General features: G+C 43.0%; 1 protein-coding gene across 5 annotated transcripts in view; it reads right to left on the bottom strand.

Annotated features, from left to right (window-relative positions):
* TSPAN18 (tetraspanin 18) overlaps positions 1–24,201 on the bottom strand; it is a 188,163-nt gene that overhangs the window by 7,288 nt on the left and 156,674 nt on the right. For 4 of the 5 annotated variants that reach the window (XM_044436683.1, XM_044436679.1, XM_044436680.1 and 1 more), the window contains 4 exons: positions 19,802–19,894; positions 18,150–18,344; positions 12,551–12,625; positions 1,259–1,357 (listed from right to left, as the gene is read on the bottom strand). In XM_044436683.1, the coding sequence (XP_044292618.1) occupies positions 1,259–1,357; positions 12,551–12,625; positions 18,150–18,344; positions 19,802–19,864 (432 nt within the window). In that variant the 5' untranslated portion in view covers positions 19,865–19,894. Of the gene's footprint in view, positions 1–1,258; positions 1,358–12,550; positions 12,626–18,149; positions 18,345–19,801; positions 24,182–24,201 lie in introns of those variants that run through there. The other variant, XM_044436682.1, reaches the window with a different exon arrangement.

Raw genomic sequence — 24,201 nt, 5'->3', positions numbered from 1 at the left:
ACAAGGATTGCCTTGGCACAAACTATACCCTGCGTCGAATATGGATCCTTAGTCTGAAAATTCTATTTCAGTATTCCGTTTATTAAGACAGAAAGGCGCATGAGACAGGAAAGTAAAACTAAAACACCAGCTTTAAAACATAACGAGAGCTGTCCCCCATCATCTTCATTAGACTTTTGGCTAGTGATTTATGCCACAGAATAATTCCTAGGGCCCCTGACTCTCAATGTAACTGATGCACCATAGGCCTAGCCTACAATAAGGTACAGAAGGACTCACCCAGATAGTCAAACACTGATCTTCTAGCACCATTCAGATTTCCACTATATTAAACTTTTAAATAACATTAGTTTCCAAATTGCTGGACAAAATTAAGACCAAAACCCCCTGTCTTGATAAAATGATAGTACTGAAAGAAAAGCCATGGAAATAAATGGTTGCTTCAGTTGTCCAGCTCAGAAAGATGAGAAAATAACTATGACCACAACTATGACCTGATGCAAGAGGGAAGGGACTTGGGCTTCTGTACCCATCGCCAGAGCAGGAATCAGGCACATGTAGGGATGTTGCTGCTTGTTTTCCCAGTCCAACTCAGTGCTATTAAAAGGCTAAAGCCAGCCCCCAGTTCCTTACCTGAGGAGCTGATCTGAGGGTTTTCAGCATCTTTTAGTAGGCTGGGCAGGAACTATCCTAGCTACTGCTGTACATGTGGACAGGGACCATCACCCTGTAGGCACTGTACCAGTGTACAAATACTGCCTCTGTGCCTAGGAAACTGTCGAGGCCCCGAGCACGCATTTGTTGCAGTTCAGTGACAAGCAAGCAAGTAAAGTTCGCCATTAGGCAACTGGGCACCGATGCTGCTGCACCAGAACCCCCAAACTCCCCTCCACTGGCCCCACTGCCCATGCACAGCTGCAGAACAGGAGGTTCCTGAAACAACCCAGTTCACTTTTGGAAAAGCCGCATATTTGGGCTCTGCTAGTCGGTTAGAGCTGTGGTCATATATCATGTCATAGTAGCCAGCCATTTATTACCGCTTTCCTATAATAAAGTGCTCTGTTCTGATGGGTGGATACTAAACAGATACGAAACAGTTTTTAGCTGTGGTATTCTTCCCAGCTGAGCTGTGCCACAGAACCTTGCTAGGTCAAAGGTTTGGGTCATTCACTGGGAAATCCTGCTTACAGCTTCGGCGAATCTGGCATCTGGTGCTAGGCAATTCACTTAAGGTTGCACCAAGCAAGCGATGACTCACTGTGATCATGACCGAGTTCCAGGTGGTTGAGAAGACATCGGACTCGTTGTTCCCTTGATAGTGCTTTTTCAGTTCTTTGGTGAAGAACTCTCTGGTCAGCTGCAAGGTGGAGAACAGCACAAATGAGGCCAGTACTTCAGAGCACTGTACACAGCAGCGAGCGGTCCACACTATTAGTACAGCAGCAACCAAAAGGGGCCTAAGTTTTGTGAAGCAGGTACTCACTAGGAAACTAGATTGATGGTGTCTGTGGAGCCAGAGGAGGAGGAGGTGTGGCATGGTCGTGCTTCACAGCTTCCATAAAACAGGTTTTGGGAGAAAGGGCCATGTTTCAGTGGTGTGGGGTATTTCCAAGCAGAAAGTCCTAAGTGCAATCCTTGCCAACACTGGGGAAGGTGGGGAAAGAGCCCATTCAAACCCCAGAGAGTAACTCCTCATCACTGTAGACAACACTGAGTTCGATGGACCAAGGATTTAGCTTGGCAAGGCCACCCCTTATATTGAACACCTTGCTGGATTAGTTTGTAGGAACTGGCCTTTCATTTAGGGAGCTCAGCTTGTTATTTATTTATCAGATGTATATCCCCCCTTTTTTCCTTATAAAGTACTCAAAGTGGCTTATATCATTCTCTTCCTCCTGCTCTCAGTCTTATCCCCATGACAACCACCCTGTGAAGTAGGTTGACAGAGAGTCTGTGACTGGCCTGAAGTCACCTAGTCACCTCCATGGCTGAGCGGGGATTAGAACTCAGGTCGCCTGAGTCCCAGTCATGCACTCCTAACCACTACACCACATATGCTCTCATACAAAGTCCATTTCCCTCTTGTTCAAAACTTTTGAGGTACTGTCATAAATGACTATCCAAAACAATATACTTTTGCATCTGGACGTGTGGGACCATCCTTTCTGGTGACCCTGTTATCCCCAGAATGAAGCCATGAATTTTATCGATGCTCCTAAATGTGCACTAAGAAAGGATTACAAGTGCCTCCATTTCTCTCTGTTTCCATTTTCTATTAGAGAGGACCACTTTCTACAGGAGGTAACATCCCCACACATTTCTCCCTGAAATCTCATCTCTGTGCTTAGTTCGAGTACCTAATGGCATTTAAATGGCTCAAACCCTAATCGACTTTAAAACACAGCACTTTTTTGGAGAAGGTGTGGGGCTGTGTTCAACTGTGTACAGGTGGTGGAAGAACAGAGATCACTGCCTGAGCATATTCCCCTTTCTCCCAGCAGCCCTCCAGAATATGGAGACAGGGTATGAGAAGGTGCAGGGCAGAGCAAGCTCTGGCTGGGATCCTCAGAAGAGGGGTCCATGACATTTTTAACTTTGTGGCTGTGCTGGATGGCATCAAGGGGTTACACAGCACACCTGCATGCATGCCTATGGATTCTCTTGCTGGTACAAGCAACAAAACAAAACAAAACACAAACACAAGCACAGTTCTACTGCAGTGGCAAATGCAGGACTGTCTGTCAGGCTGTCGCAAATGTCTTGGCGGGCCACAGTCTTTGCTTGGCTACTACAAAACAACAGTTACGGATGTGTACAATGGAATAGTTGGGCTTGATCTTCTCCCTGCATTGTTCAAAATTAGAGCAAAGCAAACTGGAAAGCATATTCATGCAGCCGGTAAAAACTGAATACCATTTCATTTCAATGCCAGTTTTAAAGTGCTTGCTTTTTCCATCGCACATGTGAAATGCAGACATCTGAACTGTATTGTTAATTAGATCTTCAAATTATATAGACAATGACCATCACTTGGAAAAAAATGGAACATCTGAAATTTCCATACATCAAGTACAAATTATACGACAATTCAGGACTTATCCACATTTTTCTAATTAAAGCATTTCAAAATAAATGGTATAAAACAAAGGCCTGAGAGGGATATGTGAAATTCTTGCAACTCCATAGATGATGTATCTGCCAAAACTTTGGAATGCTCATGTTTGGGGCCCAGTTCCCCACTCACAGGGGATAGAGTGGTCCTACTTATAAGAGAGACATTGCAATGAATGGGAATTAGGTTAGAGTAACATTGGACAGAACCTGCTGGATACAACCCACTGAGCCGAAACGGTCCAGATTGAACCAAGGCAGCTGCCTCATAACTAGTTCCCATACGGGTGCTCTCTATGGCCCCTGCCAGAGCAATCCTCCAAAATCTTCCTTAGCCACCTAAGAAGTATAACAGAACATGCACGTCAACAAGCCTGGTCGAAAACACAGCATGATATTTCTGTTAGAGTGCATGTAACCGAGCAGTGCTCAATTGAATGTGAGAGCTAACAAGTTCTCAGTAATTCAGTGTGTGTCGCCAGAACACTGGGGGTCCATTGACTTTTTATATGGTTTGCCCTGGAACTTTATTACTAAAATGAATGGAACTTCTGCAGACCTCACAGGATTTGTGGCGGACTTATTAAAGTGACACCTTAAACAACAGCAATATGAAGAGGCCACACTGCTGTTCTATGGAAATGCTTATTAGTCAGACAGGACGGGGAATCTCCCTGGGGAAATAATCCAGCACCAACAGGGAGCTCCAGGTTAGGAGGTGTTCCCACATATGCTCAGGCATTGTGTTTCCCTTCCCTTCTTTTGCATAATTCACCCGCCTGGTCTTCCATCCTGCGGAGACAGCCGCCCAGACTTTTTATTGATGCTTGTCTGTTTCCGAAGAGCAGACTTTGAAACTAATATTACAGTTGGTAATAGTCCCAACTGGCTTCCTTTGACCAGCTCTGGAACAAAAGAGTCATTTGAATACAAAGTGAAACCTTTATTTTGACAGGCATGATCCCAAAGGAAATGTTTGAGGTTTGTGTTTGTGATTTTTATGAGATTTGACCTAAAACAAAGCCCAGTGCTGGGACTGTGCTTATTTGCCAGAAAAATAACCCATTCCTTTTCACTAGTATATGTAACCTTTTACTTTGTTCCAAATATCTGGACAAAGGGGTGGGGGTAGAGTTTCACAGCTTAGGCACATATTTTTGGCTTTAAATGGATTAATTTAAATAAAGCAACCTAAAATCAGTCTTGTTGACCAAGAGTTGCTTTACTCCTTTGTTAGGCTATGAAAGTTTCTATGGGCTGCATTCTCAATGCACAGACTTCTTGGATCCACCACCAGTAATTGTGTTGAAGCCCTGATGAACCTCTTGGGCAGTGGTGTAACTCTGCTGGGAGCTTGACACAATTATTATCCATGCTGATGGAGCCAGAGAAGCAACTTTGTTTTTGAGGAAGCACTGGGTGATGAAGTGCCATAGACTGACTAAAGCAATGACAGGCTCCCTGGATAAACCTGTGCTGATGATGGTAGCAAATAAAGTATTTTTCCCCTCTCATTACCGTCTGTTTCATGTAACCAAAGGACTATTCCATAAAAGACCAGAGAAATGGAAGAGGTCTTGGCATTTTGTTTCAGAGCCTTTACAGGTAAAAAGGATTCAAATCCACCCCAGAAGCACCCCAAGGGATACACCTTTAGCACCTATTTGTCTAGTTGTGGTGCATATATTTCAGTTTGTGCAGACAAGGACAATCTGATTTCTTTGGTCATGTGGAGCTAACCTTATCTCTACCTATTCTGTCAGGTTAAAGCAGTCAGGGAAAGCCTAGTCAAGTGGGTGAGACACATGGGGAAAGTGACATAATGGTTTGCCACCTTAGAGGAAAGCCTAGCTCCATTCAGCTGGAAGATGCTGTTATTGAAAAAGCCCTCTCTGACCCCTGCTGTGTAGGACAACAACTGACCAGTCTCAAATCTGCCATTTTGCCTGAACATTTGACTACATACTGGCATCTCAGCAAGAGGACTGTGGGGAGGAAATGGATTATCCTGACTATTTCATTGTCTACCTTCTCTAATGAACTGAGTGAGTAACCCACTTTAATTTTTCCACTCTTCCTCATGAGATATTTCAGTGAGTTACTAAAATATGGAATATGTAGGTTATTCAGTCAAAACAGCCTCACACATAACGCACGATGCATAGTAGAAATGCGGTAGTGAGATCTCAGGGCTAAGATAAGCATGTGTCACATGCCCTGCAGTATTAGACTTGCAAATATTCTCTATTACCATTTGCTTTAAAGAAAAATAGCATCTCTGCTGGAGGGGGCGGGGGATCGGCAACCTCAAGTCTTCAGCCTCACCATCTAGTTCATTTTATTCAGACCTAAGGTCTAAATATCTAATGCTGATTTCTTCTTTCACTTTGGAAAAGTCTTCATTCAAGTATTGTTTTATACAGCTTCAACAAGCCTCATCTGTTGCTGACCCATCATCCTACAACTTATTCTGACCCTAGTTCTCTGCTTTGCCCAGCCATTTTTGTCTTCTCGGCAGCTTCCGTACTTTGACACAGACCTCCTGCCTGTCTGTTTCACTGACTGTTGGTCTCGTCTCAAATCTCAGCAGAGAGCATCTCTCTTCTTCCTTGTGCTGGGTCTTAATTTCTTCTTACCCTCTGCGATTAATTATTCAACTCTAACTATATTATTTAACCCCATATAGTGATGTGAGAGCTTTGGATGCAATCGGCTGCACAAAATAAAGCTGTGCTCCGGCATAAGGCAAGCAGTAAAGCGTCTATCAATTACTTCTGTCTCAGAGGGAGACGGGCTGTGATAAGCAGAGCATTAACCATAATACCACCATGCAAGCCAAGAAGCTATTAAGGAAATGTGGGAAGAACGCCTCTACATAGAACAGTGCAGCAGTCAAAGAAATCATCTTGCCACTTATCAAGAGATGTTAATATCTTTTAAATGCAAGCTACTAATTATCTGCACTTGTTTACTTCCACCACCGGCACCACCACCATATTTTGGTCTGGCTGCCTCATGTAATGGTGGACAAAACACATTTCACTGTTGCATCATAGCCACTCTAAATATTTCCAAGGAAATGATTTACACCAGAGGATAGCTGAAGCACTCAATAAGGACTGACCACTCCCCAAATCGAGATCCCCAGTCATTTAAAGTCAGTGGGCCCATTTGGAGCTTTGAGAGTGTGTCAGGAGTGCTCTCACAAAATGGCTGTCATGGAGAAATTTTCACTGTCATCAAAATGGCTGCCTTGGTTTAAACCAACATCACTATTTGAAACCAAATAAAGATGGTGCTGGAGGGCAGCACTTTGCTCTGTCAAATGCCAGTGCACCAGTTTCTCTGTCTGTCTGTCTGTCTGTCTGTCTGTCTGTCTGTCTGTCTGTCGCTAACTCTAGCTCTCTTTAGAAATTAAAAAAAAAATAAATCTAAAGAGAAAGGGAGCCTGACAGTTGCTAACACAGGTGTTTCTGGGCACACAGTCTGCGATTTTGTTCCTAAACACTCTTACCTCAACTTGATAAAGAATTGAGCCTAAGGATATTGACACTACAGTTCCAACCTCTCTTGATTCTTGATCTTTGTAGGTACGCACCATGAAACATCTCTACAATGTGCCCACTATATATAATAGACACAGTTCATCACTCTGGGTTGAAAATGTAGGAGTGAATAGAGATTAGCAGCAGCCTACAATTAGCCAGAGTAGTTCTTTTCCTTGCATTGAAATCAACTCCAGCTTTTTTATTTTATTTATTGATTGATTGATTTATATGCTCTCTTAGTTGATGGCAGAATACAAGAACCCTTAAAACAGCAATACAAAAACTTAAACTGTGGGTTACTTTTAAATATGTATTAATGAATATGAAAAAATGGAACCTGTAACAATATACTGCAGTGCATTTTCTCCACCTAATAAGAGTGTTTTCTGCCTCTTAAGATCAGGCAGGCACTGCGCCATTTCTTATGCCTGCTACAGACATCCTTGTTCTGGGAGGCCCTTCTTGCTGACTAGCCACAGTTTTGCTATTTTCTTGTTTTTAATGTATTGCTTTTATTTGTTTTAGCTGCATATTTCTCACTGCTCCAGAATCTACTTAGACACAGAGCAGTATAAATACTGTAAACAAACAAACAAACAAAAAACTTTCACTTGGACTGACGAAAGTAATAGCTCTGCACACAGTGCTAAAACTACTTTTAGATTTGTGAACTGGAATGGACAAGAATGGTTGTTTGAAAGGCTCTTAGGAAAAAAGAAAAATAAGTAAAGGGTAAAGAAAGAAAAAAAGTTGTAATGGTAAAGAAACAACCAGAACAATAGCAATATCTATTTATTGACTATTTAAAGCTGACTACTGGAACTGTTCATGTAACAAAACTAGAGCTGAATAGCTGAACAGAGAAATAGATGTATTTTAACTAATACTTTCAGCTCCAAGACTCATGCTGCGCCAAGACAGATTCCATTAGTGATTAATCATTATCTGGATTTACTTATTTTTTTTTCTTGAAGATAAAAAGCTTATTTTAAAGAAATCTGGGTACCACATCTTCTAATCTCTCATACACAGCACTCACCCAGTAAAAAGATAACATAAAGTGATTTGTTCTTTTCAACAGGACTTAATTAGGATACATGGTGAAGATGAGACGGCAAACTGAGAGATGCAGTTAAAGAACTCTTGATGGTTGGGAAGAACACAAAGAGTGTGAATCAGTGAAATGTCCAACCTGATCAGCTACTTTGGCAGGTAGGTAGGCAGTGTTTGAGGGAAGTGATGCTGTCCAGTTGCTCAAAATCCCAAAGGAAAAGTGGGGACATTTTGTTTGGGAAAGGTGCTTTGTCAAAGGAAAATCCTAAGGCAGTGCCACCCTTTGAGTGATACAAATTGTGCAGCAATTAATAAGTGCTTTATTATCTCCTTGTAATATTAAAGTAGATGGATGGAAGAGGACATCCTCTAAGCCACCTGCCAGTTTCTCAGTGACAGTATATCAGCTTGGAAGTTTCCTTTCTAAGTTGTGTAGCATTTTGGATCCAAATTTAGGCAGGTGCAACTGGACCGGAAGCAGTCTTCCTTGCTCCCTCTTTCTGACAGTAGACGTTCCAGTGTCTTGACATACTAAACTGGGGACTGGGCAATCCTGCTCAATGAGGTAAGCTGTGATGTCTTGGGGAGAAGGGACGCCTGGAAATAGGGTGGATGCACTTTCCAAGAGTGGAACATTTCTGTAGACATTGGTTATTTCAGAATTCTTCTAACAACTTCAACAGTGAATGTCAGTCCACAGGTCCGGCCTAAATACCACTCTTCAAGTTGGTGGATGGATTATGGCAAATGTTGTTCAACTTGTCCAAGGCAGGTTGGCATTCAGGACTGGAGACTGTGGATGCTTAGTGTTCCTTCCACACTTGGACAAAAATAACCTAGCTATGTTTAGGTTCTCTGGTAATCTCAAAACTGTACTACTGCAATGTTCATGGGGCTGCCTTTGAAGAATGTCTGGGAATCAAAGGGATTAAAATGCAGGCACTAAGGTATTGATTGGGACTATTCCTTGGAAATACATCTTTATTTAAAGATCTACTATTTAAAGATTTAAAGATCCAGTGTTTAAAGATCCACTATCTTCCAGCTCAGTTTTAAGCTCAATTCAAAATTCTGGTGCTTATCCTGAAATTCCTCCACAGTTTGGCACCCAGACACCTGAAGGAAAGTTTTCTTCCATATCAACCTGACTATGTGCAACGATCATCCTTCTTGAAGGTTTCCTTCTTGGGGAGATGCTTCCCCACCAATGAAAACAGTTGGTGCCTGGGAGGACTTCTCTGTTTTCATATTCTTTTTATACAATGCTCTTTCCAGAAAGCTTCCCTGGGTACTTAAATTAATACCGTTTTCCAGCTAATAAGTGATATTTCTATTTATTCCTAAGGATTATTACCATTTTAAACTTTATTTTTTTAAAAAAACTCTTTTGGATTATTTGCTGTTTTCTTGCATTTATGATTGTGCATTTTCACTGTAAACTGTTCCAATCATTTTCTACTCAAGGACAGTATAGATATGGCTAACTGGACAGGCAGACTTTAGAGCTGATATCATCACCTGAAACATGGACAACACATGCCCTACTTCTGCTAGTATCAGACTGTGAGGACTTGAATGCTTGTGAAGGTCAGGATACTTGATGAGACAACCATTTATTTAAGGGACAGTGCAGTACATGTCATCTGAAAGGTGCATTTCACAATCCCTGGCATTATTGCAATGGCTGCTTGGCCAACGCTATGGGGCAAAGCAAGTTCCAGAGGTAATGACCCAGCACCCATGGTGATAGTTGAAGGATCCACGAATGCATGTCTTGGATTGCTCAGAACAGCTGCCTCCAATCATAAAATGTCAGGGCAACCCTGAGCACAGGCATATTCAGCACAAGTTGAGGACTTTGTGGATAAGAGGACCGCAAGAGTGCAGATGCAGCAAATGGATGCAGTCAATGGATGGGATCAGGCCCCACCCCTGAATTCGGCACTAAAACAAATGGTAGCTTTCTTGGCAAGGAAAACTGCAGGAGCTTGGGATCACACATCGCTGCACTGGGATACTTTTTAAAACCCTGCACTTAAGGGCAGAGCTGTGCAAATAATGCTGAGCAAAGTTTCATTATTCTTAGTCCATTATTGGTTTCACTTCTAATAACTGCAGCATGCTCAGCAGTTCTATGCCAGATGCCAGAGCTATCACAGGGAAATGGATCTCCCCTCCATGTAGAAAAACAAAAGAAAGAAACATTCCTGGATTGGTAATGGTCAAATGCATAATCCAGTGCATTGTGCATGTGTGTGGTTTTACCCTCTTTGTGTGAGGTCTTCTACTTTTGTTCTCATGGAAGACTTTAATCAGAAAACAAGAGCTGTATTGACCAGACCTACAGGATGCAATCACTATCTATAGTGCAATAGCTGTTACCACCAAGACACAATTATGCTTTCTCCCTGTTCTCCCTGTCTCCAAATTCCTATTTGGAATGGGGAATCTAAACTGTTTACAAAGCATCACTCTTTTCCCTCTGTGCAGTTGTGTAGGCCACCAGCTAACAAAGGAGATATTCTCCCCTTTTAACCTTTGGACAGATGTGACTGTTTTATCCTTCTTTTTCTATACTTCTTTCTTTAACATCTTTTTTAATGAGAAAAGTATAGCCCCTTTGGAATAAATTAAACCCATGTTAAATTCTTGTTAAGTCAGTTGCAAGGTTATTCTGTATTTGTTCCCTCATTAATTCCTTCTCCTCAACACAACACACTAGAATTGGGGCTGTCAAACTATTAAAGAGCTTTCTTTAGCTGATTGTTTTCCTTTCACCAGAGTAAGAAAATAACCAGTTGAAATATTACAGTATCTCAATGCAGGTGATGTTTTGAAGACCTATAAAGGGAGTGTTCCTTTCTCCAAGTTGCAAAGAAAAATCGCATATTGATTATGAAAACAAACACTTGGAAACAACAACAAAAAGTTATTTGTTCCATCTGTCCCAAACTTATGTCACGTAAGGATGCTACAATTAAAACCAAATTAAACACCATTGGCAATTTTAATTTGAATTAAGCTAATTAATCAATAATTTGTCAGCATTAAACAACTGACTGCAGATTTAAGATGGGCTTTTAAGCTGCAATCACTGTGTTCATTTACCATGCTATTGACTGATGGCATTCAGAACAATTTGAGTTGAAAGACTGTACCCATAATTAGCACCAGCATTCCAACAGCTTCTTGACACCCAGACTTGTATGACAACTAGTCCTTTGAAATCAGAGCAGCCTACCCCAGCCTGGGTCAGGCTAGATGTCCTGGTCTAAAACCCCCATCATTCCTAGTAGTCTAGCATGCTGACTTGGGCTGGAGAATGCCAGGTTGGGGAAGGCTAGGTTGGTGTGACCAGCACTGCATATTTAGACCTCATGGGCTCTGTGAGCAAAGTGCATTTAGGACATTCCACTGGTGTTCTCACCATTTTCCTGGCCTATGGAACCACAGAGCACAGCAGTACATTGTTCACAGTGAGGGGCACTGCAATAGAGGCCTTGCTCATGCACACTGGCTGCCTTATTTCAGACTGGCCTTCACTGTCATTGCCCTAAAATCAGTGAACTCCCATTTCACAGCATATGAGACAGGTTAAGAATAATACAGCGAACGCATATATAATGGAAATACACATGACTTCGTAACACTAACTTGTTTATATCTGGATGCAAAGCCTGATTATGAGAAGCCTTCAAACTATAATTAAATGCTGAAATGCTTAAATTAAAATGGTCTGCTCATGTGCTCTCTCATCATTATTTTCCTATCATTATTTGATAGGAAAAGATTTGTAGCATTCCAGCAAAGAGCAAAAGCAAAGACGTATGTTCACAACAGCTTGTCTCATCACCTGAGCCTTGGCACATGTGCAGCAAGATCACATATATGCTTGTTTCTCTCTCTCTCTCCAAATAATAGTCCAAATAAATGCAAGGCAAAGTACGTGAACACATAGGGTTGAATCACTAGGAAAACAAGTGCCAAGGTATTTTGGGGCCCATTGCTTCCAGTCCCTTCCCTGTCCCCACCCATTTCCTCACTCCTTTTAAAACCCTCAAAAAAATCTGTGCTTAGGACTGCACAGTTCTGGAAATTACAAGAGAGGAAACCACAAAAGTAAAGAATTGCACTGCTGCCTTTTCCTATTTAGTAAGCATAACCACTGAGGATTGAATCTGTGCAACTCTTTAAAGTAACCAGGAAACAAAAACCACAATCATTAATCCTATTTTGTTTTGTTTTAAGGGGGACTTCAAATACGACAGTCCAAACATGAAATTACAGCCCCTTTGTCAAAAGAACATGTGCCCCATCTGGACCCAGTATAATTAACAGCACTGTTTTCAGCAAAGATGGTATTGTATGGATGAACACTGCAATACAGACCCAGCATATTACAGATTCTTCCCACTGGCACTATGAAAAAAATATGGTAAAAGGTTTTTTTTTCCAGTACTGAGTGTTTTTAAACTCAAGAACCATGATTCATTTTGTCCCTATTCTGTGAAGCTAAAACTAATTCAATTTTAATTATGAACTAGTATTTATTTATTTTTAAAGCATGTGCCTGCATAAGCTTCTTAAGCCTGAAAATCTTTGGGAAGTAAGCTGTCCCCTCTGCATATAAACCATCTACTTGACAGATGCTGTGTCTGCTTACATTCAAAAGGCAGCCGAGGAGTGTTTGAACCCAGAGTAATAAAAGGAACAGTTCAGTGATACCTTACACAAATGTCTGCTCAGCATACACCTGAGATGTTGACTTGAATCCCACCTGAACCACATCCTGCAGGAGCTTAGAGAACTTCCCATCCTATTGTCAGTGTAATACTTACATTTTCTCTGAAGATAAAAGCCAGGATTGCAGCTGAAAGTTCTGCCAGGAAGATGAGCAAAATAAACATGAAGAACTGAAAGAGAAAAAGGAAAGGCAAGTTTCATTTCATTCATGCATGGGGCAGTCTTCCCCAACCTGGTGTCCTCCAGATGTTTTCAACTACGATTTGAAGGATCCCTGATAATTGACTATACAGGGTAGGGCAGATGGGAGTTGAAGTCTGAAGGGCACCAAGATAAAGCAGACTGCGCCAGGACATCCCACCCCGCTCATCTCCACGATGGCCTCCTGGATAGGCTCTCCGGCACATCAGAGGAATTTCCAGGACACTGTAGCACCAACCGCTGCAGCAGGCAAGGAGAACAGATCTAGTCTGGCAGATGTTCCTTCTGCTCATAATCAGAACACTTTGGGACACACACACACACAGCATTGGTATTTTATCTATGAAAGCATTTCTCTCTAATTTTGATATAAAGATTTTCTGTGAGGGTAGCACAGGCTGGCCTTGGGCAATTTCTTTCTCAGGCTCATTTCTCCATATGTGCGCGCAAGTAATACTGTGACTGTGCATACTAAAGGCAAACTCAATAAAAAATTATGACACTAGTTTGTCCTTTGACCTTTCTTTCCCTTTTTCTTTCCTTCACACTGTTTCCAGGGTGGTGATACAGGGAAGAGGAATGCTTAGATGGGCATCTCAGAACTGATTTCTACTGAACAGTTAAAATGAATTACAGACTTGCAAAATGCAAATATCTACCATGGACTTGGGTTTCATCAAGGAGAAAGGCAAATAACTTTAGGATATTCCACAGGCTAACTTACTGTACAAGTTTTCCAGGCAGCCTGCAGGGGCTTTGGTTTTCTTTTTTGCTTTAACAAACAAACATACAAGCATGCTAAATCCCACGACTGAAACAGCTTTAGGGGCCATGGCACATAGCACAGCCTGATGCTTGATTCAACAGCAACATTTATTATAAAAATATATTGCTCAAAATCATCTCTGTGTGGAAAGAAACTTGAGTTGAGAACTTCCCCTGGGATGCCATGCTTCTCCCTTGCCTTTTATCCATGCTGTCCCCTTGACTTGAGTTTATACATGAGCTAAAAGCTTCAGGCATTCATTATGTATTGCTGCATAATATCACTCAGGAAGCCTTTCGCTCATCTATTTTCAAAAACTTTTGTTAGGAGGATTTGGATTTCAATCAGTCCATGGAAATAACACTTTCCCCCTAATCCAGCTACCATATAAACCCATAACCTTCCTTGAAGAAATATGAACACCTTGTCAGACCAATCTGTGCATAAGCCCCCCTTACACACACACACACACACACACACACAGAGTCATTTGGCACAGCTAGTTCAGAGAAGCTGATACTATGGGAACTCATTTCATGGAAGGCAAACTGGTGAGGCTGACGCACAAGAAATGGAGTGCAAGGCAGAGTCTAGTCTGAATCCCAAAGGGAATACCTATTCTTGACCCCACGTGGCACAACGAAACATCTGTTTCACAGAAGACAAACTGTTGACATGGAGACAGAAGTAGTTTGTCCAAGAAACTGACTACAAGGCTACAATCTTGTCATAAGAAGTCCCACTGGACTCAACGGTCCCATTGAGTAGATTCTGTAATGGAATTCTGAGCAGATCTACATAGGATTGCTTGGTATGCCTGCTTTTCCTTACATCTCTTTTTTCTGCACACTTACACACACACTTATGCTCCCCTGCCTCAATTGTCTGCCTCTGTCCTTCCTCATTCCTTAAGTTGCAATCTGCTCATTGTGGGACTTATTTCAAAGTCGGACTACATAGGTTGCTCTGCTTATCTACTCACCCCTCTTTCTCTCATCCACACACAACTTAATTCCCACCTTCATCTGCCTTCCTCCCCTTCCGAGCCCCAGCCAGCTTTCTTTCTAAGGCAATGGGATCTTAGGCATGCCTAAGTGCTGAGGACTGCATCCGATCCACATGTACCCAAACTAACTCCAGTCAGAAGGATTTATTTCTGAATAGTCCTGCGAAGCCTCCAGCTCCACAGAGCATGCCCTTGCAAAGTACCCCTTCCATACTGAGAATTGGGCTGGGGCTGGAAGAAAGATGAGCCTGGAGCAGGAAGAATCCAGCAGCATAATGGCTCCATATTCCACAGAGAAGGAAATATATGCAAGTGACCCATACAGGCCGTTTTCTCCAGTAGGGAACTGGACACTCCCTTTTCCATTGCTGCAGCACTGCCAACTTCCAGCTGTTGGGAGAAGCAGCAACGCAGCAAAGCACATGTGGCCCTCAGGGGTCAGACGAATAACGCCTGCCGGCTGCTTGCCTACCAGCTCTGTGCACGTGATGAGATGTGCGTGCACCCCTTCTGTTAGGATCCCACACATACTGAGTCAGCTCAGTCTGGGCCACTTTGGCCCATAAACAATACTAGCCTTGGTGAAGGCTAGGTTGGGCCTGGAGCTTGGACTCAGCTCCCCACCTGCCTTGGCACCTCTTTCATCCTCTTCATGCAGCAACAGCCACAAGGTATGCTTCACCTGGCTATGAAAGCACGCAGTGAGCTGGGCAGGTACTGACTGTACTTTTGCTGTTCACAAGAATCAAAGGAGTGCTGCAAAGCCTCTTACACATGCAGGCACCTGCTCTGAGGAGTGCCCATCTTCCCGCCCTTTTTCTTGTGGAGGAAAATAATCCGCATGGCATCTGCTCAGTCATACTCTGTGGCAGGCCTGGCCCGGCCTTGCCCAACAACGGGCTGGAGTGTGGCGAAGCCACAGCCTGAAAGTGATTCCAGCTCTCTTCTCCAGCTAATGTGCATGTGCGAGAAAGAGAGGAGCCAAGGGAGCGGAGAGAGTAATTACCTCTTCCCCATGAAGTGGATGGATGGGTGCAAGTTGTTGGGCAGGGAATGCTTTGCAAAATGTTGCCTTAGGCACATTCCCGGGCACACAGGAGAAAGCAAATCAAGGAATGAGCCACATTCATGGCCTGGGATGGGCACAACATTACTCTTCAGGAATTCAGTCATAGGCTTTCTTGAATTACACAATGCATCTCCATATTTAGATAGATAGATAGATAGATAGATAGATCGATCGATCGATCGATCCATGCCCCTCAGGTTTTGCATCTACTTGCACCCAGATGCAATATGGTAAACCTTAGCTACACTGGATTTGTTGGCTTACAAATTTCTTAGAAACTGATACCTCAGTTTTAGGAATTCTCTTTCTCTTAGAAGGCTGACAAAGTAGGGTCCATTTTGCGACATGATGAATGATTAAACCTGGGTATGTAATGTCAGTGTCTCTGGCACAGAACTGGTTTTGTAAAGTTGTGGAGTAAATGCACATAAAGGGTACGTATATACATGACATGGAGTTCTCACAAATGCACTCAACCACAGCAGGCCTTGAATAGAGTATTTGAAGATGCCACAGATCAGATAGCCCAGGAAGCCATAACCTCTTCAACAACAGTGTCTTCCAGAAATATTCACAGGCACACCTTGCAACAACCTTTGACTTTTTTGCTGTGTTGCAAGCTGGAATTGAAATGGATTGAACTAACATTATTACGGTTCTCAACTTTGTGAATATACAAGATATTTCAATGTGAAACAAAAGTTTAGTAAACCAAAACAAACTGGGACTTGTTGGTTGCATAAGTGGTCTTCCTTTTTCTATGATGTGCCTAAATAAGCCCTGGTGCAACGCACGGCCTTCAAAGGTCACACGAGGAATTCAATGTAGCCCAGCTGAGTACATTTCGGTGCCACATGATCTCAGATTACATAATGGATTTCTGGAAAGCCCCAGAATTTGTTGGAGCGTAGATATAAACAGCATCATGGAGACAAAGGAACTTTCAAAACTCCAAGGTAAAGTTGCGCAGAAACACCAATCAGGGTTGGTTTATATCTATTAAAAAATAGAAACATTCCCCACAGCATGGTCAACAAAGAAAAAACACTGCTCAGCTGCAGCAATTCCTAGAGAGTATTGTTGACCAGCACTCAGTGACTGGGTAAGGAAGGTCACAAGCAACCAAGAGGCCGGTGGTAACTCTGAAGGCGCTGGAAAGAACTGCAGCTGAGATGGGAGAAACAAATCACAGAGCAACTCCTGACCAGACACTCCCTAATGCTAGGCTTGATGGAACAGTGGAAAGAAGAAAGGCATTGCTGAAATGGCTCCATATTCAAGTCCATTTGCAGTTTATTAAAAAAAAAAGTGGGAGACGCAGCAAACATGTGAGAAAAGTTTCTTTAGTCTGATGAGCCCAAAAGGAATGTCATAGCCATGCTGCAAAGCACTGTGCGTAGAGCAAAGCTAACAGTGCTCTTTGCCTCGCCAACCGCATGCTCCTGATGAAGCAAGGTGGCGGCACATCATGATGCTGGGATCCTTTTCTCAGGAGTGACTGGAAACTAGTGAAGACTGAGGGCAAGATGGATGGATCCAGATACAGGGCAATTCTAGAAGAAAACCTGCTTCACTCTGCAACGGACCTGAGGTTGGAGTGGAGGCTCACCTTCCAACAGGACACTGACCCTAAACACATGGCCAAAGTAACACTGAAGTGGTTTTAAAACAAGACTGCCTTAGACTGGCCCAGTCAAAGCTCAGACCTCAATCTGATGAGAATCTGTGGCAAACCTTGAAAGGTACTGTGGAATAGTGGTCCCCATATAATCTGACAGATCTGGACCAGTTTCCCCAGGAAGAATGGGCAAGCCTTGCAGGATCCAGATGTGCAAAGCTGATACAGACCTGTCTGAGAAGACACAACTGTTATGGTGGCCAAAGATGCTTCCACCATGTATTGACTCAAGAGAAGGATTCTTACATAACCAAAAAGTTCCAGTTTTGTATTTGTCAACTTATCTTTTGAGTCACAATAAAAATATGTTGCACCTTCTAAATTTTGAGTTTCTTGCATATATTAGGTGATAACAATGTCAACTAAAGTTCAGGTTGTAATGCAACAACATGCAGAAAAGCAAAAGGGGCATGAATACTTCTGCAAGGCACTCTATCTGTAACAAGCTTCTGGTATGCATGATCCCTTCCCTTTCCACAGCTGTGAGTGAAAGATCAGAAGGACCTGATTCCACTTTCAAACAAACCACAGTTCCTTGAACTCCTTGAAGTTTAATGGTTTTCTAAACTGTGGTTTGTTAGAACTAGCATATTATATCTGGAGAAGTCTGTAGAAATACTACATATTGTTGAATATAGTATTTTTTCTTATACTTGAGATTAAATGATATGTACTAAGCAGTCTACAACTGGAACTATAGAGTGCACATCTATCTATCTTCAGAGTTAATTATTGCTAAGCATTTAGTAGATCATATGAAACTTTACAACTGGAGTCTTCAAAGCAGCTCACAGCACTTATAAAATGAGAAGTCCTTAGCTTTCAACTTTACAAAAGGTGCCTTGTACTCAAAGACAATAAAAGAAGTGAGTAAAATCCACCAGAATCTGTACCAGCAGTGCTCTACCAGCTGTTCTAGCCAAGAAGGCCAAATACCGAGAAAAGCAAATACAAAAGCAACTAGCAGTACTTACGAAGAGAAGGAGGCATTTATTCTCACGAATGGCTCCGCAGCAGCCGAGGAACCCCAGCAGGAACAGCATTGCTCCCATGGCCAGCATGATGTACGCCCCAGTGAAGAGCAGAGGATTAGTAGCCACTATCTCTCGAAATCCTGTGGGATCTACTATGACCCATATTCCGACTCCCAGGAGACATGTACCACCCAGCTGTCATAAAAAAGCAAGATTTAGAATAAAACCTCTACCCTCACTGGTTGCAACAACCCAGCAAGAAGTTCTAACCAAGAATTGCTTCATTAGGAGACAAGCGCTCTACAGCTTCTCCTGATCAGAAATCTTCTCTATTGCTTTTCATTGCTAGGATAGTTTACAGCAGGAAGTGCCCAGTGTTTCAACTATTCCAGTAATGTATTACTCTCCTTGTCCTTTTTCACGGTCTCTTGTAACTAGTCTACAGGCAAAGAGGATCTCCAGGGATCCAGGAAAAAGCATTAATATAAAAAGGACAGAGAAAGCTTCACAGCCTTCAGTTGCTTAGACTCCATCTTTGCCAAGCTTCTTCTCATTCTGGGAAACAAAGAGGTACTTGGTAGAGCTGCTAAATGTCCCTTCACTGTGTAAGCCATTTCTTATCCTATGTTATTATATATCAACTGAATGTAATCAAAGGACTTTTCAGAATGCTTAGCCGTACTGGATAGGCAGCACATTCACAACCTACAGCTGCTTTCAGAAAATGGTTTCCTCAACAACAAGAAGCTGAACTTTGGAAATGATGACTGCATAGTGGAGAGATGTGACACCATATCACGTTGGTTGATTGCTCCTATTGCTATGTGGGCCATGCTAATAGCATTAAGTCTGTTTGACCTAATAATGTTGAGCACAGGTATTCCTATAGTTATAGTCAATTTGTCTGCATATGGCATTTTCCAAAATACATTGTGCTGAAAGAGGTTCGCAAAACATATAGATACAATAGGCATAATTATGTATGTTCTGCATAGTTTCTGATTTCGTATTACTCATACCTCAAAAAATGGCTTGGGGGAGAAAAGATTCAGTACTGCTGTAGTGTTCCTGCTGATTTCCCTCACCACTAACACACTGGGGAGTCAGCGCTCCTTACAGAAACCCCAGAGACAAGCTAAAATGTTTGTTTTTGGACCAGGTCAGGTCAGCAGCGCTTCCCTCTGTGAGCTTCATTGCCGAGACCCATTCTAGAAACAAGTGGCTCTGCTCATTTCTGGCTGCTTCTGGAACTACTGGATCCCCATTGTGGTAGCAGCAGGATACTGCCCTAAGAAAGTAGGCAACCATAGCCTATGCTGTAATAAAATCCCAGACTGACAATATACCCAGTGACTGGATAATTCTCTTACCTTGTTCTACAACCTGTTCTACAACCACATTAATTCACAATTATGTTTACAGGTGCTTATTAGATCCTGAAGCATGAGTATTCTACCTCCTCATCAGGGGTGCCAATACTCCATGGATGTAAAATGTCCTAGGAGATTCTGATGAGAGGTGTTAGGTATGTTTCAGGTGCTGTTATATATGAATCTTAAAGGATCCATTGTAGTAACTCAACCAAAACACAGCCACTACAAAGAGAGAGGCATGTAAGAGACAGTACATGACAGGGAAAAAAGAATACTTACAAATATGAAGAAATTGAAGACAAACATCAGATACTTCATGCAGCTCAAACAATCCCCCTCCATGGTGGTTCAGGCTACACAATCCAATTAATCCTGAAAAACACTGACAGCCCTTTAGCACTCCCTGATTTCATCTGTGAAGTCTTCCCATCCTCTTTCTTTCAACACTCTGTGGAATTCATTACACAGAAAGAGCGAATTTCCTATCTGAATGAGGTAGAATAACATAGGTTAATAGGTAGTAATGATCACCTCCAATTCCCATTCCTGTTCTCTTGCTGGTGCGTCAGGACTGGAATGAAAGGTTAATTAGAAAAGGCTAAATGACTCACCATCTTGTTCAAAAGCTAAGAAACAAAGATTCATCTTTTCGCAAATTAGTACACTTGCCTCATTTTAAAGCTCTCCAGCAATTGCTAAGGACTATGTAAATCTGCACATATAGTGAAAAGAAGATGAACTATTCAGACAACTTATACTAAGTCTCCTGGAGGATGGACAAAGGCCATTGCCGGTACTATGCAAACCTCTACTACCCTGGCATTCTGCTTAGACTATCAGCACTGAAGTGTGGCTGCTGCAGGTTTCAGTCCAATGTTAGGTGCACAGCACGAAGGTGAAAGCAGTAACCAAATCTAGAAAACAGGTTGCCATAGTGTTTCCATCTGTGAGATTCACCTTAAGGTTAAAAGATGTAGAACGGCCAGTTACAAAAGGGATCAGCTCTCCTACAGCCTCAGTACTAGCATGGAACAGGAATTTTCAGCAGTTGCAGCTTATCAACTGCACAACTATTAAAAGCAGCTATAGGAAAAAGAGGTGTCTCACATGCAGGTTTTGCCTGCAGCTCCAGATTCTGAGCAGAAGATGTAGACTGAAAATAAGGGATGCCAGGGACCTGAGCAACTGCAGAAGGACCAGGAGTAAAAATCATCAGGCATGAAATCCAGCAGGGGACAGAAGTCCTCCTGTTCATGGAAATGTTGCCCTGTTACCTAGAATCATACCATGATGAGCTGTCAGATCATCCAAAGCTGGCAGAGCGATTCCACTGTGTTGTGGGGATTGGCTAGCAAACAGTCATAGCAAGAGTGGCAAAAACCCCTGCCACCCTTTGCAACCTCACCTGTGCTGCCACCAGTGACTGTTCCTCTACTGATGCCCAAGCTGCCCTTTGGAGCAACCATCACTGATTGCCACCCTTCTGGCCCGAGACAATTGTTCAAAGACATACATGATTATTGTTGCTGTTATAGTTGTCAGTCTTTTACAAGTGTGCTCTTGAGTCTGTCTGATATGTTTAGTCTTGCCTGATCAATTTTCTGTTTGTTTCAGCTGTCAAAGGGGGCAGTGAAGTGGAGCGGATAACAGACTGGTAAAGGCAAAACTGCATATAGACTACTGTATGCTGCTGTTTCAAGCAGGTGCTCAAATATCTCCTCCATTCATTTCCCAGCCAGGGATCTGTAGAGGTAAAGGGTGAAGGACACTAATCTCTCCCCTTTCTGGAGTAGCTAGAGACCCGAAGAAGTACTGAAAAGGTGAAAGAGGGAGAACTTAGGAGGGAAAGGGGGAGAACAAGCCTGGTAAGCCCAACTGTCTGTTGGGCATATTGTGGGTTGTTCAGTATTTGCACAGTCCCTTAGCAGGAGGTAAGAACCTGCCCCCTGTATGGTTCACACAGTATGACAAGCCACTTGCCAGTGCAGCAAAAACCCTCGCCACTCCTCACGATCTTACTCATCTTGCCACCCTCCTCCCTCCTCTGCTGACAGCTGCCCTTTCATTTCTGCAACACCCTCTCCATGCTAGTGCTTTGCCATGGCATCTGTGTATGTTCCCCAGTCCTGCTCACTGGCCTTCAACCCATATCAAGATGAGATGGTGAGGTCCATGGAGGGAAACAACAAGCAGGAAGCCAGAGGAGCGGCAAGTATGCCCTGCCAGGGAGTGTTCTTACTTAAAGTGGGTGCACTTACTTTAGCGTAAAGTGAGGTAGCTTCCCCCACCCCCCAGGGGGTACTTTCTAGCTAGCACTGGAGTGAAAGAGCAGAATATGGAAACATTTGGCTAAATACCACAGACACGGACTAGTGCAACAGTGAATGTCTCTAGAGACAAGTGTGTGAATGGGTTTCTGTACTCATGAAGGCTCCTAAAATCAATCCCATTTGGTGAACTGTGAGGGGGGAAGGAGGGGAGTTCTCCTAATAGCCAGCAAACTAATGAAGAAGAGGTTCTGCCACAGGGTCTGGAGTAACAAGAAGATCCATTGCAAAGGTGTCTGGTATACATGCCAAGGCCAGCAGGAGAGTGGAGGGAACTTAATGAGAGTACAAGCCACAACAAACACAACCTTCAGTTGGGAGTAGCGTGGGTTACTCAGCGGACAAGCAACCCATGATGGCTTAATCACAGAATGGCCTAGCATGCTATGCAACCTGACCGCTATGTCATGCTGCCATGATTTGTGGGGTGGGGATGTAGTTCCATCTTTAGCTCACACCATAATTAATTACTCTACAGCATGATTACTCAGACTAATAAATAACAGTATACCATTGTGCAGACTAAGTAATGAAAGTGTGGGGAAAGTCTGTAGGTTTGCACAGGCTCTGAACAAATGTAGAGCTATTGCTACCTTTTCTTCCCCTGGCACCTAAAGGACTCAGTTCAGAGCAGAGACATCCCATGCAAATACGAAGGAAGGCATGGTTGCTCACCCTAAAGAATTGCAATCCAAAGGAAGATTCCAATATAAAATTCCTTGCTCATCCAATGGAAACTACTACAGTTTGGCACCCCTGGGGGAGTGTAAAATCTCTGAAGCAGTTCAGCTTTTGATTAAAAACAATGTCATTGGGGGATCAGTTCAGCTGTCAATTGGAAAGCTTCAATTGTTCATGTCAAAAATTTGGACATCTGACAAGGAAGAACAATTCAAGTAGCAAAGTCAATTCCACCTGGCCAGGGTTCCTTTCCCAGTCATGCTTCAACCCTCTACTGTGCATATCTGACTGTGGGAAAGCCTGGGAGAAGAGCTAAGTCAGGTCTGCTCACCATCCCATGGGTTGGAGTAGCTGCTGATACTTCCCCGACTCTGTAGAGGAGGCCCTGCTTCATGCTCAGTCAGCAAGCTTGCCCAGACCAGGCCTCAGGTCGCCCACCCCAGTGCTCCACAGTGAGACAGTAGGATGGGGCTTCCTCTGGGATTACAAAGGAAAGATTGCTGGTTAACCCATCCTGAAGGAATATCATATTACACCCTCCTGGAAATTTGTTTTTAACCTGTAAATCCCACTTAAAAATGGGGCTTCCCCTTCGACAGCAATCAACAACAACTGCTCCCATAAATGAAGTGGCGGATGAATCTTGGGAACAAGTACAAAAGTGACGCAACCTTGGGACACAAGTTTGAGAGGGAACAGTTATTGTGTGAGCTAGAATAGAGATTTTTGTTAATAAAATAATGTTTTAGGACCAAAATCATTCGGGTAAAAGGCGTGTGCACATTGAAGCATATACTGCCCACAAGGGGAGGTACAGACATCGCTGCAGCTCAGAAAGCCCTACTTGGTGTGCCTGCCACATGGAACTGAAGATCTCTGGAGCAGGGTCATGACTGCACTTATCCTGAGGTAATGGCCACCCACATAAGGGCCAAAGTGAAGCTTTTTACGCATCTACAGCTCACACCTTTAGTTGTACAGCTGCTATTTCTGGTTTTGCAGTATTCCTCCTTTAGAGTAGTTTGGATTGTTTTGTTTTTTAGATAAGAGGTCCTTATTTACAATTGTTTTTTGTCAACCATGTATCTTGATATTGTTATTGTTTTGTCTCCATGTATCCCATGGAGATGGGAGACGAACTTATAAATAAAATAGAACAAAAGCAGTGGGTTTCTCTGCCCCCTCCCCCAGCTTTGTAAAGATTGCCTATAGCTGGAGCAGTGTGCATGGATCTCTACCTCTCTCTAACTCCCAAATTCTACATTCAATTACATGCCGTGTTGGAAAAATACATTTGATCCTGCAAACGCACGCATTATCTGATGGTTTGCAGAGGATTTTCACAGCCTGGGCGATAAATCCTCCCCTTTCACTCTCTCATTGTTTTTGCTAATCCAAGGAAGTTGGAGCTGCTGTGCTTCAGCCCAACTGCACTGCTCTGGGTGGCCATGGAAACTGATCTGCTCTAGTTATGCTCCTTGATGAGCCCCAGAGCAAGCAGAAGCACTCACTGGGAGAGAAAAGGGGTGGTGGGGATAGGTGGCAAAGGCCTCAGGTAATAACGCAGTTCCACAGAGCATCTGGATTGCTGCACAGCATATAACATGCTTGAAAATTAGATTTGATGAGAGAGAGAGAGAGAGAGAGAGAGAGGGAGGGAGGGAGGGAGGG

The sequence above is a fragment of the Varanus komodoensis genome, unplaced genomic scaffold, assembly GCF_004798865.1.
Source record: "Varanus komodoensis strain SLA01 unplaced genomic scaffold, ASM479886v1 scaffold3, whole genome shotgun sequence".
Classification (NCBI taxonomy): Eukaryota; Metazoa; Chordata; class Lepidosauria; order Squamata; family Varanidae; genus Varanus; species Varanus komodoensis.
The sequence above is the reverse complement of the archived record's forward strand: the minus strand, read 5'-3'. Positions and strand labels throughout refer to the sequence as shown.